This window comes from Erpetoichthys calabaricus, chromosome 17 (assembly GCF_900747795.2).
Source record: "Erpetoichthys calabaricus chromosome 17, fErpCal1.3, whole genome shotgun sequence".
Classification (NCBI taxonomy): Eukaryota; Metazoa; Chordata; class Cladistia; order Polypteriformes; family Polypteridae; genus Erpetoichthys; species Erpetoichthys calabaricus.
In genome coordinates, this window is record NC_041410.2 from 10361604 (window position 1) to 10376035 (window position 14432).

A 14432-nucleotide genomic window follows, 5' to 3' on the forward strand; every position below is an offset into this window, starting at 1 on the left:
TCACAATAGTTACTGTTTGAGTGCATACCCTGGAGTAGGAGCTAAACTACAAATGGCCCAAGTTGCTGTGGTGGGAGTGCTACAAAATCTCCTAAGTTTCTAAAAAGTCCTTAGATCCTGAAAAAAGTTCCTGCGGTGAGAAAGCATCTGTAATGGCTGCATTTGCTGAAACCAATGCCTACAAACAGCGATTTTGAAAATTACAGTAATACCTTTACAATTACTTTTTTATTCCAATTATCTGTCCTTATTTTTTTTATAGTATGATGTGTGATTTGTATTTTTTTTTAATAACATGAGCATCTATTATTATGCATTTAATTTACTTCTTTACTTATATAGATTAAAAAATGTGCTTTATTGTATTATTATTGTATACATTGTGTTGTTTAATTTTTATAATCTATTTTTCATAAATTCAAATAAAGAATTTGTTTTTATGAAATTCTTCCTGTTGATCTTATTAATTTAGATACTGCACTAAAATAATGGTAATAAATTTTACCATGTCAGGACTTGGGAGTGGATGAGTTTGAAGGGCCCCATGGAACTTTTTACCTAGGGCCCCCAGAATCCCTAGACTTGGTTTTGACTTATGGAAATGGGCACCCTTGAGGCCCCAGGCAATTACCTGCCTTACGCCTGGTATATACTTACTGTGTGAGGCTGGCACATGACCAAAATACATCAAATACATTATCCTAGTCAGTAGGCCTATGTGACAGTGTTGGGCCAATGCTAATAATGTCACAGCATAGGATGTGTTACTCTACTGATGAAAGAAGTATTATGCTTGAGATTACTGACTTTAGGGGGAAGAAAAGGTGAAGGTGGAACGTCAGATCTATTGACCAAAACCAGTGAACGGAGGGTGAATGGGTCACCTACATGATGAACAGATGCATTTCAAATGTTTTTGCATGTCACATTCAGCCCTTCCTTCATCATTCTAGCACCCTTGTTACCAGCCACACCATTTGGCTATATGGACGCGGCCCGCAGGGGCGTGTCTCCAAATATGACGTCATCTCTCCGTGTGCAGACGCGTCAAGTATAAACTAGGCTTCACTTGTTCTGTAGCTACGCTTCTGGAAGACATTCAAGTGTTAACTGCGAAAACTCAGAAAACAAGTGAACACTACATACGTTTCTAGAGAAAAATAAGGACAACTTCAAAAATTCTGGTATTACCCAAAGCTTCATACGCAGTGAATGCTGCTAACAGTCGGCCTGGCTATAACTTCCAATTTCGTTGCGTTCCAGCAAAACACAGAGGCTCGGTGGAGAACAGCGTTTTCATGTTACTGGCCCTGTTTCAGATTCGCATACTGAACAACGTTTGAACGCCTAACTGCAACTTTTTAATTAAGGACAAAACTCAAAAACAAATTACTCCAACTTAAGGCACAGTCACTGTGCCTTTAAGAGTCGGGAGGCGAGCAGTCGCTTGCATTCTACGTCACATTGATTGTCAGGCTGGCTAACCAATCGTTACCACCGTGTGTCAGGTGGGCTAACTAATCGCACTTCACATCCAAGTCGGACGCTTGCTGAAGGTTGACTTATAAAGATGGGGGTGAAAATTGAAATTTTCCGGGTAAAGCATTTAATGTTATTTATTTTCTTGTCTTTTTATTCGCATGTTTACATACAATATTAAGAATATGCACGTAGTACCGTCTAGAATTGTTTGTTGGACCGCAGGAGTGTGTCACCTGTGACAACCACGTTCAATCGCGTTTCTTCGTACATCATACTCGTATTTCAATGTCACAGCTGACTTTTAACCTTCTATTCGAAAAACTTGAATTAAGTTGCAAAGTACTCGCGTCTTGCGCAGGTTTTATCATTCCTACCCTGCGACCCTGAATTAAGCAGCTTAGACAACGAATTGTGTGAGGACATAATGTACAAACTTCAGGTGGCCTTGTAGCTAAGCGCGGTCTCCTGTTCCTAAATATACGCGCAATAATTTTGCACGTTCTACCCATGGCCTTCTCCATCCCATAGATGGACATCCTAGACTAATTGGTGACCTTTAATTGGCACCGTAACGGCCCGCTGGGTAGGTAAGGGCATCCCAGACTGCATAAGGGAGGGAGAAAGTCGACAGAGGGAAGTGTTAAAAGTAATAACACACAGTGAAGTTCAAGGCAGATGGTGGCATCGTGCACATAACTGATCAGGGACACCACAAGGTTGTGATCTATGCACTCTGAAAAATATTTTATATAAATGCAAGGTAAATAAAATTTTATGATTTTGTGTTAAACTTTCTGAATGACAAACGTTATCTAATACTTTGTGCTGACACAATAACAATAGTAATTACTTCTGCTTACAATTGTAAGTAACTTGAACTCCAATATATTATTTCACTGATAAACAAAAATTTAATTTGTGGTAACCTAATCAAGTTGGTTAAGGGTTGTGATTTCTCTCCACCTTCGTTTGAAACGGGAAGTCAAAGTTCCTGCCCACTTAACATGTCTGCTCGAGTTTTTTGGCCAGTTGCCTGGCTGTTGAAAAACACCGTGTTTAGTGCAAAAGTGAGCATTACGTTATTTACAGAAACATTCTTATGACCAAAGTGATGTCTGTATACAGGCTTTGTTTGGGATATAACGAATGTTTTCTGTTGTTAGCATTATCAAATAAAACTGTGACAAGTACCCCTACTGGCACCTTTCTATGCGGAAGAGCAGTGGCCCTGCTTTGAGCTCCTCCTGAATGTCTACACATCTTACCTTATCTCTAAGGCTGACCCTCGCCACCCAGTGAAGGAAATTCATTTCTGATGCTTTTATAATATATAAAATTCTAAGCCTGGTGAGCTAGTATTTTCGGCCTCTACCCACAGATCGTTACTGTAGGTGAGGTTAGGAACGTAGAATGACCAGTAAACCTAGAGCTGCGCCTTTTTTTGTCTTGGCTCCCTTTTCACCACAGTTGACTGGTACACGCTGATCCAATCCACCTGTCGATCTTCTGTTCCCTTCTTCCCTCACTCATGAGGAGGATCCCAAGATACTGTAGACTCATCGATTTGAGGCAGCACCTCATCCCCAACCCAGAGAGGGTGCACCACCCTTTTCTGGATGAGAATTATATTTTGTACTTGGAGGTACTTATCCACATTCCGGCGTTTCACACTCGGCTACAAACCACCCCAGTGTGTGTCTGAGGTCTCAGCCTGATGAAGCCTGCAGGACCACATCATGCGCAAAAAAATAAAAGAGTCGTGGTCCTCCAAACTGGACCACCAAACTGGACACTCTCCACTCCTTTGTTGTACCTGGAAATTCTGTGAAAATGGTAAAATTTAAATACATTTAAAATTTTTGATAAATTGTTACTCCCTGTTAATTTGTATGAAGACAAAGGGCACATATAAATAATTAAAGTAAATGCTAGGGTGGCAGTGTAGGGCTTTTAGGCATCTGGCTATTGGGTCAGATTGTTGTCAGTATGAGCTTTGTTCCTGGTGTTAAGAGAATAGACCCCAGTCCTTGCAACCTTGAATTGAATTAAAGGAATATGGCGTCCAAAAATCAGATTTTTTTTTTTATATGCTACTTAGATTATGTAGTGTGTATTGATGGAGAAGAAAAACGTTTAATCTCATATTTTCATGCAGAACGAGAGGAAAAGACGTTTATGATATAATAGATACCTAAAGGCGACTACTGGCACTGTGCAACGGCATATGTTAGCGAACGAGAGAACCACTTAACAGATTTCTTTTCTGTAATTTGCTTGAACATTCCGGTTGATTTTGCGACTTCTATCATCGCTTTAAGAATCATAGTTCACTTGCAAGAGCGACATATTCACGCTAATCCGAGACAGAGGCTGCAGGCAGAGGGGAGGGGGAAGCGTGATGTCAGGAGTGGGGAGCCAGGCAGGACCCTCCTCGCTGTCGTGTTTCGCTACTACGTGAGTGGAGCCACAGGGGACAGCTAGTAAATAATAAATGCACAGTGCATAAGTAGAGGGTTATGGGACACTAGTCATCCATCCATTTTCCAACCCGCTGAATCTGAACACAGTGTCACAGGGGTCTGGTGAAGCCAATCCTAGCCACCATAGGGCACAAGGCAGGAACCAATCCCGAGCAGGGTGCCAACCCACCGCAGGACACACAGACACTAGTCATTTGGTTTGTAAAAATCAGTTCTGTCAGAGGAGCAGCAATTCAAGTGTGTTTCGGTTTTAGTGAGGGAACTGAGTGCAGATTGAAATGAATGAGTTAGTGAAGAAACCAGAAACATAATACCCTTTCCAGACAAATGGAGGCCTGGTGTTTGCCATAGTGACATAAACATATACACCTTGGGCTGTTTGTTTTAATGCTGGAATTAAAATATAGCCTCATGAACTCTGTTCAACAACTGTTTAATTTTTGTTTACTAAAATTGGAAGTTTTTGTTCTCCTTCTCCAGATGGTGCTCTACCTGTCCTTTCCTGTGGCCATGTTCTGGATCTCCAATCAGGCCGGATACTTTGAGGAATATGTTGTGAAACGAAAGGTTGGTTTTATTGTCAGACTGAATTCATACAATTTCCATTTTGTTAGGAAATAAAAAAAGGCAAATTATAAGAATTGTGCTATTTTACCTCATAGCTTTCCTTGTTCTCTGTTTGTCATGGAGCTTTAGCTTCTGTAATTTTTAGTGTGTTTGGAGGTTTTCAGCTATAGTACCCATGTGCAGCATATCTTAGTGTATTTATTCCTTTTTAAATCTTAATGTTGAAATTATTCACCATCTAGCAAGGCCACAAAGACGTTTTTATACTTAGTGAAACAAAAGCTAAAGATACAATGGTTTACTAAGTTACTTTATCTTATAGACTTAAACGCAGAGTTCAGTTTTAGTAAGGGTGTTATTCTGTGTGGAGATTGCATGTGATTACTCCAGGGAGTTTTGATTTTGAAGATCATGGTTATTAGAGGTGTGAACCTTCACTGGTCTCACAATTCGATTGCGATTATCATGTCAACGATACGATTTGATTTGATATCTCAATGCATCACCATGCAGTACATCATTTTTTCTACATTATTTCGCATTATGTTTTCAAATACAAACAGTGAGATGTAAGCTGATGTTTTTATTTAACAAAACCTGAAAATGTAAACGGAACTTGTGAAAATTACATTAAATTGTAAACAGAAATTCATAATATAGACCTAGCTTATCAAAATGTAAACAGAAATCGTGACCATTACATTAAATTGTAAACAGAAATAAATAGTATAGGCCTAGCTTACATCTTGTATGAATATGGTCAGTCTTCAAAAACGGAACATTCTGCGGTGCTATGATATACAAAATAAAATCAAAACCATAAAATAACAGCACGGTATACAGGGCACTTCCTGAAAGTGCACAACATTACAAAGACAAATTTACAAATTACAAATTAGTCAATTTTCAGCATTTGGGACTTTTGAATATGAACACCAGTTGAACAACATGCTCTAGTTTGGGATTGGATCTTTCTGCAGTGACCTCATCTCTGGCTGTGGGGAAAACCTGCTCTGCAGAAACTACTATTGTGTAAAATACAAAATAAGAACTACACAAAATAAAATCTTTAACATCAGCACTGGGCACTTTTTGAATGTACAAAACATCACAAGCACTGGTTTTAGAATTTGTAGGTTTTTGTGCAAGAACACCAGTTGATCTACGTGCTCTGGTTTGAGAGTGGATCTTTTTGCAGTGACCACAGGCATTTCTGGTTCACTTTCAAAAGGTGGCTGGCTATAGTGCTGCGATGGAAGAATGTCGATATACGTTGGATTCTTCCCAGAAGTCTGGCGAGTGTGGCCACTTTAAGCGCCCACTGAGAGGCGAGATTCAGCGTATGGGCGAAGCATCTTATATGCTGGAATTTTCCGACTTGAGCTGCAACCGACATGTTTGAAGCATTGTCCGTCATGAGCACCACATCTTTATCTGATAGCTGCCATTCTTTCACAGCATGATGCAGTAGCTCTGCCAGATGCGCGCCTGTGTGAGACTCAAACACAGCTCTTGTCTGCAGCACACGTGACATAATCTGCCAGTCCTCGCTAATGTAAAGTGCTGTCACTGTAACATAAGACTCCGTTGCCACTGAAGTCCATGAATCACATGTTATTTCTGCCCGACTAGCTTTGCTCATTGACGCTGTTATCTGGTCTCTGGTTTCGTGGTAAAGAGCCGGTATAACCTTTTCTGTAAAGTGGCTGTGCAATGGGACCTTGTACCTCGGCTCCAGCGTCTTTAACAGGTGCTGAAACCTGGCATTGTCCACAATGGAATATGGCCGTAAATCTTTCTCTATGAAGGCTGCCACAGCCTGGGTTATTTTCTTCCCTTTCTTAGAGTTGGGCGGTATTGTGGACAGAGTTGCATAAATATCTTGCCTGTGCTGGGTTTGGGATTTCTCTGGCCAGTGTTGTTAGCATCTCAGGGTGGAAACGGCTAACGTGATTTTTTAAGTTGGTAGTGTTCCCAACATATTAAAATTTTTGTGTGTAAATATTTACACACCGCATACGACTTGTCCAGTTCATGCTTCCCAATCTGTTCGTAAAATCTGAAATGAGTCCAGATATCAGCTTTTAAAATGGTTGGAGCGTTTTTAATCTCACGGTCTCCCTCCGCCATGCTCTACTGTCGAGTATGCAGTGAATGACGTCAGTGAGTTGAGTTACTTCTACACGGAGCAGTGCTGTACTCAGATCAGGCAGCCACTGTCACTACCGGGACGACTTTTTAACTAGAATTTTTATGCCGCAGCCAGAAAATAACCAAGCAATGTCATTATGGTATACAGTGGAACCTCGGTTTGCGAGTGTATTTCGTTCTGGAAACGTGCTCGCAGTCCAAAGCACTCGTATATCAAAGTGAATTTCCCCATAAGAAATAATGGAAACTCAGATGATTTGTTCCACAACCCAAAACTATTCATATAAAAATGATTAATACAAAATATAAAGTAAAAATACATAAAACAAATTAACTTGCACTTTACCTTTGAAAAGAATCATGACTGGTGTGAGTGAGTTTCTAAACTCTTGTGGGATTCCACCCAACGGGACGACACGCGGAAGAGCGTCCCAAAGCAATCGCAGTCTCCCAGCGCTGTAGCAGTTCGGCGTAAAAGCGAATCTGAAAAGATCGCGGACATGCTATAAGCGCCTGCCGTCGATGGGTGATACAAGGAACATCATAAATGCGCAGGGAACAGTACTACTTGGCCACGGCCCTGCCTGACTGCTGTGTCTGTGTATAGGAGAGTGGCAGATCCCGCTACAATAAATAACCGTGCTGTTGTTGTTTCAAGCTGAATAAAGTTGGTGTTGCTAAAGTACTGAGATTCAGCTTCGTGTTTTGGGGTGCAAGATGGGGACTCGCACGTCACAGCACACGCGTGCACGCACACACACGCACGCACACACACACACAGTCACAATGCTGTAGTAAACAGTATACGCTCGTATGGATGTTGACTGTATGAGTGAGGCACGCCAACTCAGACGGAAAGTAGGAGACGATTGCCCACAATCCCGCGGCGAGAGAGAGAGAGAGAAGGACTATCAGCTCAGTTGTGATCACATGACGCTCAGCAGACAAATCGTATACATACTAGATAGATAACTTTATTAATCCCAAGGGGAAATCTATTTGTACTACTCGTATTGCAAGACCTCGCTCGTTTATCAAGTCAAAATTTATTAAAAATTTTAGCTCGTCTTGCAAAACACTCGTAAACCAAGTTACTCGCAAACCGAGGTTCCACTGTAATCGATTATGTTCTGCCACTGCATCGATGCAGAATCGTCCACGTCTGCATTGCGATGCATCCATTATGTGATTAATTTCAACACCCCTAATGGTTATACATTGGTTGCCATCACAATAAGCACTTTTCCACCACAGGAACTTTTTTCAGGAACCAAGGACTTTTTTGAAACTCTAAAGTTTTTGTAGCATTTGCACCTCAGGAACTCAGGCCATTTGTAGTTCCTGGTATTTTTTTATTTTTTTTTTTATATTTAGCTCCTACTTCAGAGTTTGTACTTTTCATTCAGCCAGAAATTATCATGGGTGGGGGTCCTGGCAATGAATTTTGCTAAATGGTTAACCACAAGCTATCTTACAAATCTGTTAGTAGTTTGGACTTTGGTGAGTTATAGGTGGCAATGGTGTGGCGCACTTTGCACCGCATTACTTTGCATAGCCATCTCTCTGGTGCACACTGCATCCCAGCAATAATCTCCCCTGTGAAGTCATGATCACTTCAAAGCCATACAGTAAGGAGGTTCTCGTGAAGTCAGATTGCACCACACTTTCCACCGCTTCACTCTTCATAGCTGCTTACCTGGTGTGCCACTCCATATGCAGCATCAAAACGGGCAGGGGGGGGGATTGGTCTCCTGTGAGCTCTCGTACGCATCTATTGTGGTAGAGTTAAATTGGAAATACAATATAATAAAAAAAATCTTGTCTTCTATTAGGAACTCTCTGAGTCGAGAACCAGGCAGAGGGAAACTTGTTCTTTGTTATTGCAATGCATTGTTTTATGGCCTCCCAACTAAATATATCAATAGATTACAATATGTTCAGAATTCTGCTGCTCGTTTACTTACACACACTAAAAAATCGGCTCACATCACTCTTGTCCTCTATGATTTGCTTTGGTTACCAGTTTCTTCAAGAATCAAATATAAAATTATTCTTCTCACCTTTAAAGCCCTTCATGGTTTAGCCCCACATTATTTGTCTGAGCTGCTGCTTCCTTACACTCCTGCCCGTGCATTAAGATCATTGGATGCTAACTTACTCACTGTACCTAAATACAGGTTAGTAACTATGGAGGGGCAGAGCTTTCAGTGTGATGGCCCCTAAAATTTGGAATGCTCTCCCTCTCAGCCTTCGTGAGGAAAAATCTATTATTTATTTCAGACTCCTGTTAAAAACACATCTTTTCAATGAGTATTATTCATTTTCTTGTATGTAATTTCTATTGTCGTGTTAATGTGTTTATTGAATTGTAAAGTGTCCTTGAATGTATGAAAGACACTACATAAAAAAAAACTTACTATTATTATTTTTGTATCATTTATTTCTCTTCAGCAAATGCTGAAGATGGAGCATCCTGTTTTACCTGTTATCTATTAAGGGACAAGGCCCTGGGCAGAGGCTGTCAGCAAATGGTCGAAAAGTAAAGACAGAAAACTATGTTAATAGATAACTGAATTTACAAAGCAGTGCTGAATTAATGCTTACATATTCATCTGACATTTGCTCTGATTGGTTTGTTGGCATTCATCATTTGAATATTCACTCTGATTGGTTAAAAAGGGAATTCAGCAGAGAGCATAACCAGCTTACCCTACCCCAAAATAAGTCTAATTTCTCTATATTCTTGGTCCTTACAATACTTTTCAAGACTTCTTAAGTTTATGTGTGCATTACTTCTGTCAGGTCTTACGCTTAAACATATTTCTGACATTTATTAACCCTTTTGTACTACTTCTAAGTTAGATGCTATCCAGTCATATGAAAAAGTTTGGGAACCCCTCTTCATTCTTTGGATTTTTGTTTCTCAGTGGCTGAGCTTTCAAAGTAGCAACTTCCTTTTAATAGATGACATGCCTTATGGTAACAGTAGTATTGATATTAAATTTATTGGATTAACAGAAAATATGCAATATGCATCATAACAAAATTAGACAGGTGCATAAATTTGGGCACCCCAACAGCGATATGACATCAATACTTAGTTGAGCCTTCTTTTGCACATCTAACAGCCTCTAGACGCTGTCCTCCTATAGCCTTTGATGAGTGTTTGGATTCTGGATGGAGGTATTGTTGTCCATTCTTCATACAAACTCTCTCCAGTTCAGTTCAATTTGATGGCTGCCGAGCATGGACAGCCTGCTTCAAATCATCCCATAGATTTTCAATGATATTCAAGTCAGGGGACTGTGACGGCTATTCCAGAACATTGTACTTCTCCCTCTGCATGAATGCCTTTGTAGATTTCCAACAGTGTTTTGGGTCATTGTCTTGTTGGAATATCCAACCCGTGTAACTTCAACTTTGTGACTGATGCTTGAACATTATCCTGAAGAATTTGTTGATATTGGGTTGAATTCATCTGACCCTCAACTTTAACAAGGGCTCCAGTCCCTGAACTAGCCACACAGCCCCACAGCATGATGGAACCTCCACCAAATTTGATAGTAGGTAGCAGGTGTTTTTCTTGGAGTGCGGTGTTCTTCTTCCGCCATGCAAAGCGCTTTTTGTTCTGACCAAATAACTCAATTTTTGTCTCATCAGTCCAAAGCACTTTGTTCCAAAATGAATCTGGCTTGTCTAAATGAGCATTGGCATACAACAAGCGACTCTGTTTGTGGTGTGAGTGCAGAAAGGGCTTCTTTCTCATCACCCTGCCATACAGATGTTCTTTGTGCAAATTGCGCTGAATTGTACAATGATGTCCAGATACGCCATCTGCAGCAAGATGTCCTTGCAGGTCTTTGAAGGTGATCTGTGGGTTGTCTGTCACCATTCTCACAATCCTGCACATATGCTGCTCCTGTATTTTTCTTGGCCTGCCAGACCTGCTGGGTTTGACAGCAACTGTGCCTGTGGCCTTCCATTTCCTGATTCCATTCCTTACAGTTGAAACTGACAGTTTAAACCTCTGAGATGGCTTTTTGTAGCCTTCCCCTAAACCATGAGACTCAACAATCTTTGTTTTCAGATCTTTTGAGAGTTGCTTTGAGGATCCCATGCTGTCACTCTTCAGAGGAGAGTCAAAGGGAAGGAAGCACAACTTGCAATTGACCACCTTAAATACCTTTATATCTCATGATTGGACACACCTGTCTATGAAGTTCAAGGCTTAACGAGCTAATCCAACCAATTTGGTGTTGCAAGTAATCAGCATTGAGCAGTGACAGGCATTCAAGTCAGCAAAATTACAAGGGGACCCACATTTATGCACAGACAGTTTTTCACATTTGATTTAACTTCATACAACTAAATACAGCTTCAATAAAAATCTTTGTTTGGAAAACACCGCAGTACTCAGATGTTCCTAGGAAATGAAACACACACCACAGTTATCTTTTTTTGTAGAAAGGTGAGTCAATTATTATGCAGGCTAAGAGGGGTCCCAAAATTTTTCATATGACTGCATTTTATTGTGGAAAGCATACCAAAACACTTTATGTGCAATAACTACAGGGTGGTCCAGATCTAATTATGCAACTGTTCGACTGACAAGCGTCTCCCCGCCATTATGGAATGCAGGGCTGTTGCTGCCATCTATCAGCAACAAAAAGAATTTTAAGTGAAATCTCTTTGTGCAGGGCAGGTGCTGTGAATTCTCTGTGATAAACTTAATTGTTATAGCGTAATGAAAATTGCATAATTAGATCTGGACCACCCTATATATTACCACTAAATGATTATGTGATGCCTAAGTCTAATTTTTATTCCACACTCACTTTGCACAGCATAACTGTTCTTTGCAATGTCACATATTTTCCAGCTGATACACACAAAAAATGACCAGGGACCACAACTGCCCCCAGGGCCTACATTGTGCAGTAACTCATTGGTTCCTGAAAGTGGGAAAACGTCTGATGTTACTCTCTCCATCTTGTAATACATTCATGTTTCTCATTGTGTCAGAGAGTGCAGATATGTTGCTTAAATGTAGAAATCAAAACTTCTCCTAAATTACGAGTACAGCTGTGTGTCGTATGTTGGACTGACATCCCTTCCAAGACATGCCCTTACTTTACACCTGCTATTCCACTGCTGAGTAGATCTGAAATGGATAAGTAGTGGCTAGAAAAGGGACAGATTGATTAATAAATGCAGGCTGTTAAAGGGTAAAATATTTGAGAATAGCATTTTGAAGCAGATGATAAAAACATCTGTACATTTAGTCGACTGATATACTCTAAGGTTATTGTTGCAAGGGGCCAAAGTCTACCCCAGCAGCATCAGGTACAAGGCAGGGCACAAGCTCATTGTATTGTATGGCATGCTCATCCAAACTCCCTCGTTCTAGGGCACTTTAGAGTTGCCAGTTAGCTTACCCTCCCTGTCTTTCGTATTTGGTGGGGAAAATATGGTAGGGTTAGAATTATGGGAGACCAGAAGGAGCCATCCAGATTGGCAAAGGATGAAAAAGCAAACTCTACAGACAATCGACAGGCTGGATACTGAACCCATTCATCAAGAGGCGTTGAGTTTTGCGCATTTATTTTCTTTTTGTAGCATGTGATACAGGAGACGTGTATTTGCATGATCTTATCCACTGCTCTGCTTTCAAATGATTGACTGGTTAGATAATTGCATGGATAAGCAAGTATAGAGCTGTTCCTGATAATTTTCTCAGTGAGTGCATATTACACTGTAAATGTTAGCATTGCTTCACTATCCTACACATGGTGCAAAAACACCGATTCTTATCTCAGTGTATGATTAATATAGCACTATAGAAATAATGGAATGTTCATAATTTCTTTTTTTTCACCCAGTTGCTTTGCTCATGATGAGATCGTGATCACCTACGTCCATTCATGAGACAAAGGAGTGAATAATCAAACATAGCGCCTCTTTTTATAAAGTGGTTTTGTACTAGATATTCAGAGTTTAATGGGAGTCACAGAGAGCTCCAGTTCATATCTGTTGTGGCCCACCAGGGGGCATACCGTTCCTCAAACCCGGTCTGAGACACAAGTCTTGCCAAATTGTACTCCTTTTATTCAAGTGGGGAAGCGTTTTTCTTTTGCCTACCCCTTCCCCCCCCCCAAATACACAACACGGTACAAAGCACCAAATAACACACAGTCCTTTCTGTCTCTCTTCTTCGCCTCCACTCCTCCTCGCAAGCTTTGTTCTCCATCTCCCGTCTCTGGCTCGCTGACTGATGGTGAAGTGGCTCCTTTTATAATGCACCTGGAGGTGCCCCAGGTTTTTTCCGTGAACTTCTTACGGCTGCCCTTCTGGGTGTGGTGGAAGTGGTGCCCCAAAGAGTTCAGTTGTAGCTGCAGCACCCCCTGGGATGCTCCAAACTATAACTTCCAGCATGCCCTGTGGGGACCTGTGGTATAGTAGCAACCCCTGGGGGGGCTGCCCTCTAGCATCTCGGGGGAAGATACCATCCTAAAGAGGTTCTCTCCCTCAGTCCTTCCACCCAACTGGCGTTTCTGGCCGGGTAATGGTCCCGGCCATCCGTCACACCCTCTTAATATCAGTATCAGCAGTTGTTCTCCACAACCCTATCCAGGATAAGTAGGTTTAGAAAGTGTATATAAGATTAGATAAAAATATTTCTAACTCAATTGCTATAGCTGACACATATATTGGAAGTTTAAAAGCACAGAGCGTATGCTGTAATGACCTCTGCAATAGCTGGGTAGCTGAGGGCAAAAGTTATTCATGGCAACCAGTGATCTAATCCCTCTTTGTTCAGATTCTGGGCAGATAGCCTCTTAAGCTGCAAGACACGGCCAATTTAACCTTGAGGGGTTCAGAAAATTGTTTTAAAAATGAAACAACACCAGCGCGAGACTCGCGTCAGCGCACCCTCTGGGTGTCAGTCTAGCTGAAGAGGTTATTGTGTGTCCTAGAGGCTTGTCAGTCGGTGTCACGGCACATTGCAGTAACTTATTTTCTTCTCTCATTGTGCCTCTTTAACCGAATCATAGCAAATTCCTGTCCATATTTTTCATTGTCCTGATTGTCTTGTGCTGCACTACCTAAAGTGAATGAAATTAAAAGTTTTTTTTTCTTCAGGATATCTGGCAATGCAAACAGAATAAGCCAGCAGGTTAAATGTGTGTGTAAGTTAACACAAATGAGTTTTTAGGTTTAGAAGCTTAATATAATAGTCCTCTCTGGCTCTGGGCGTTGCTGCCGTTTTGTTTCAGACCCCTGGGAGCTTTGTGAATTTCTATTCACCTATGTATTTTCCATCTTTGTTAGTTGTCTTGTCTATTTCATTGGAGCTTTTCCAGCAGGCACTTTGAATGAGATATCATCTCGGACTGCATATAAACACACCATATTTTGTGACCAGCACATGCTCCCTAAAAATTGTCTCTTTTACTCACAGCCTGAACTAATAACAATCTAGTCATTCCACAAACAAATGCCTCAAGGTAGGCAGTGTGAACATTAGACTTTGAAAGTTGGTTTAACTCCAGTTATCAAGGTAAGCCTTGGTTCTCAAGAAGCATTCCAAAGCCTCGATCAGGGCTGTGGAGTCAGAGTTGGAAGCAATTTTTTGGTTACTGGAGTTTGTAAAAACGTACTGACTCCAAATTAATGTAAATCTCCCTATATATAATCTTCATTTGGATCTTGATCTTTGTTTGTCCGTGAATTAATTAGAAGAAGCAGCACTAA

General features: G+C 40.9%; 1 protein-coding gene across 1 annotated transcript in view; it reads left to right on the plus strand.

Annotated features, from left to right (window-relative positions):
• Positions 1 to 1055: 1055 nt before the first annotated feature.
• Positions 1056 to 14432, plus strand: part of LOC114667920 (protein PET100 homolog, mitochondrial) — a 21110-nt gene continuing 7733 nt past the window's right edge. The window contains exons 1-2 of the mRNA XM_028823440.2: positions 1056 to 1597; positions 4443 to 4529. Of these exons, the coding sequence (XP_028679273.1) occupies positions 1571 to 1597; positions 4443 to 4529 (114 nt within the window). The 5' untranslated portion in view covers positions 1056 to 1570. The remainder of the gene's footprint in view (positions 1598 to 4442; positions 4530 to 14432) is intronic.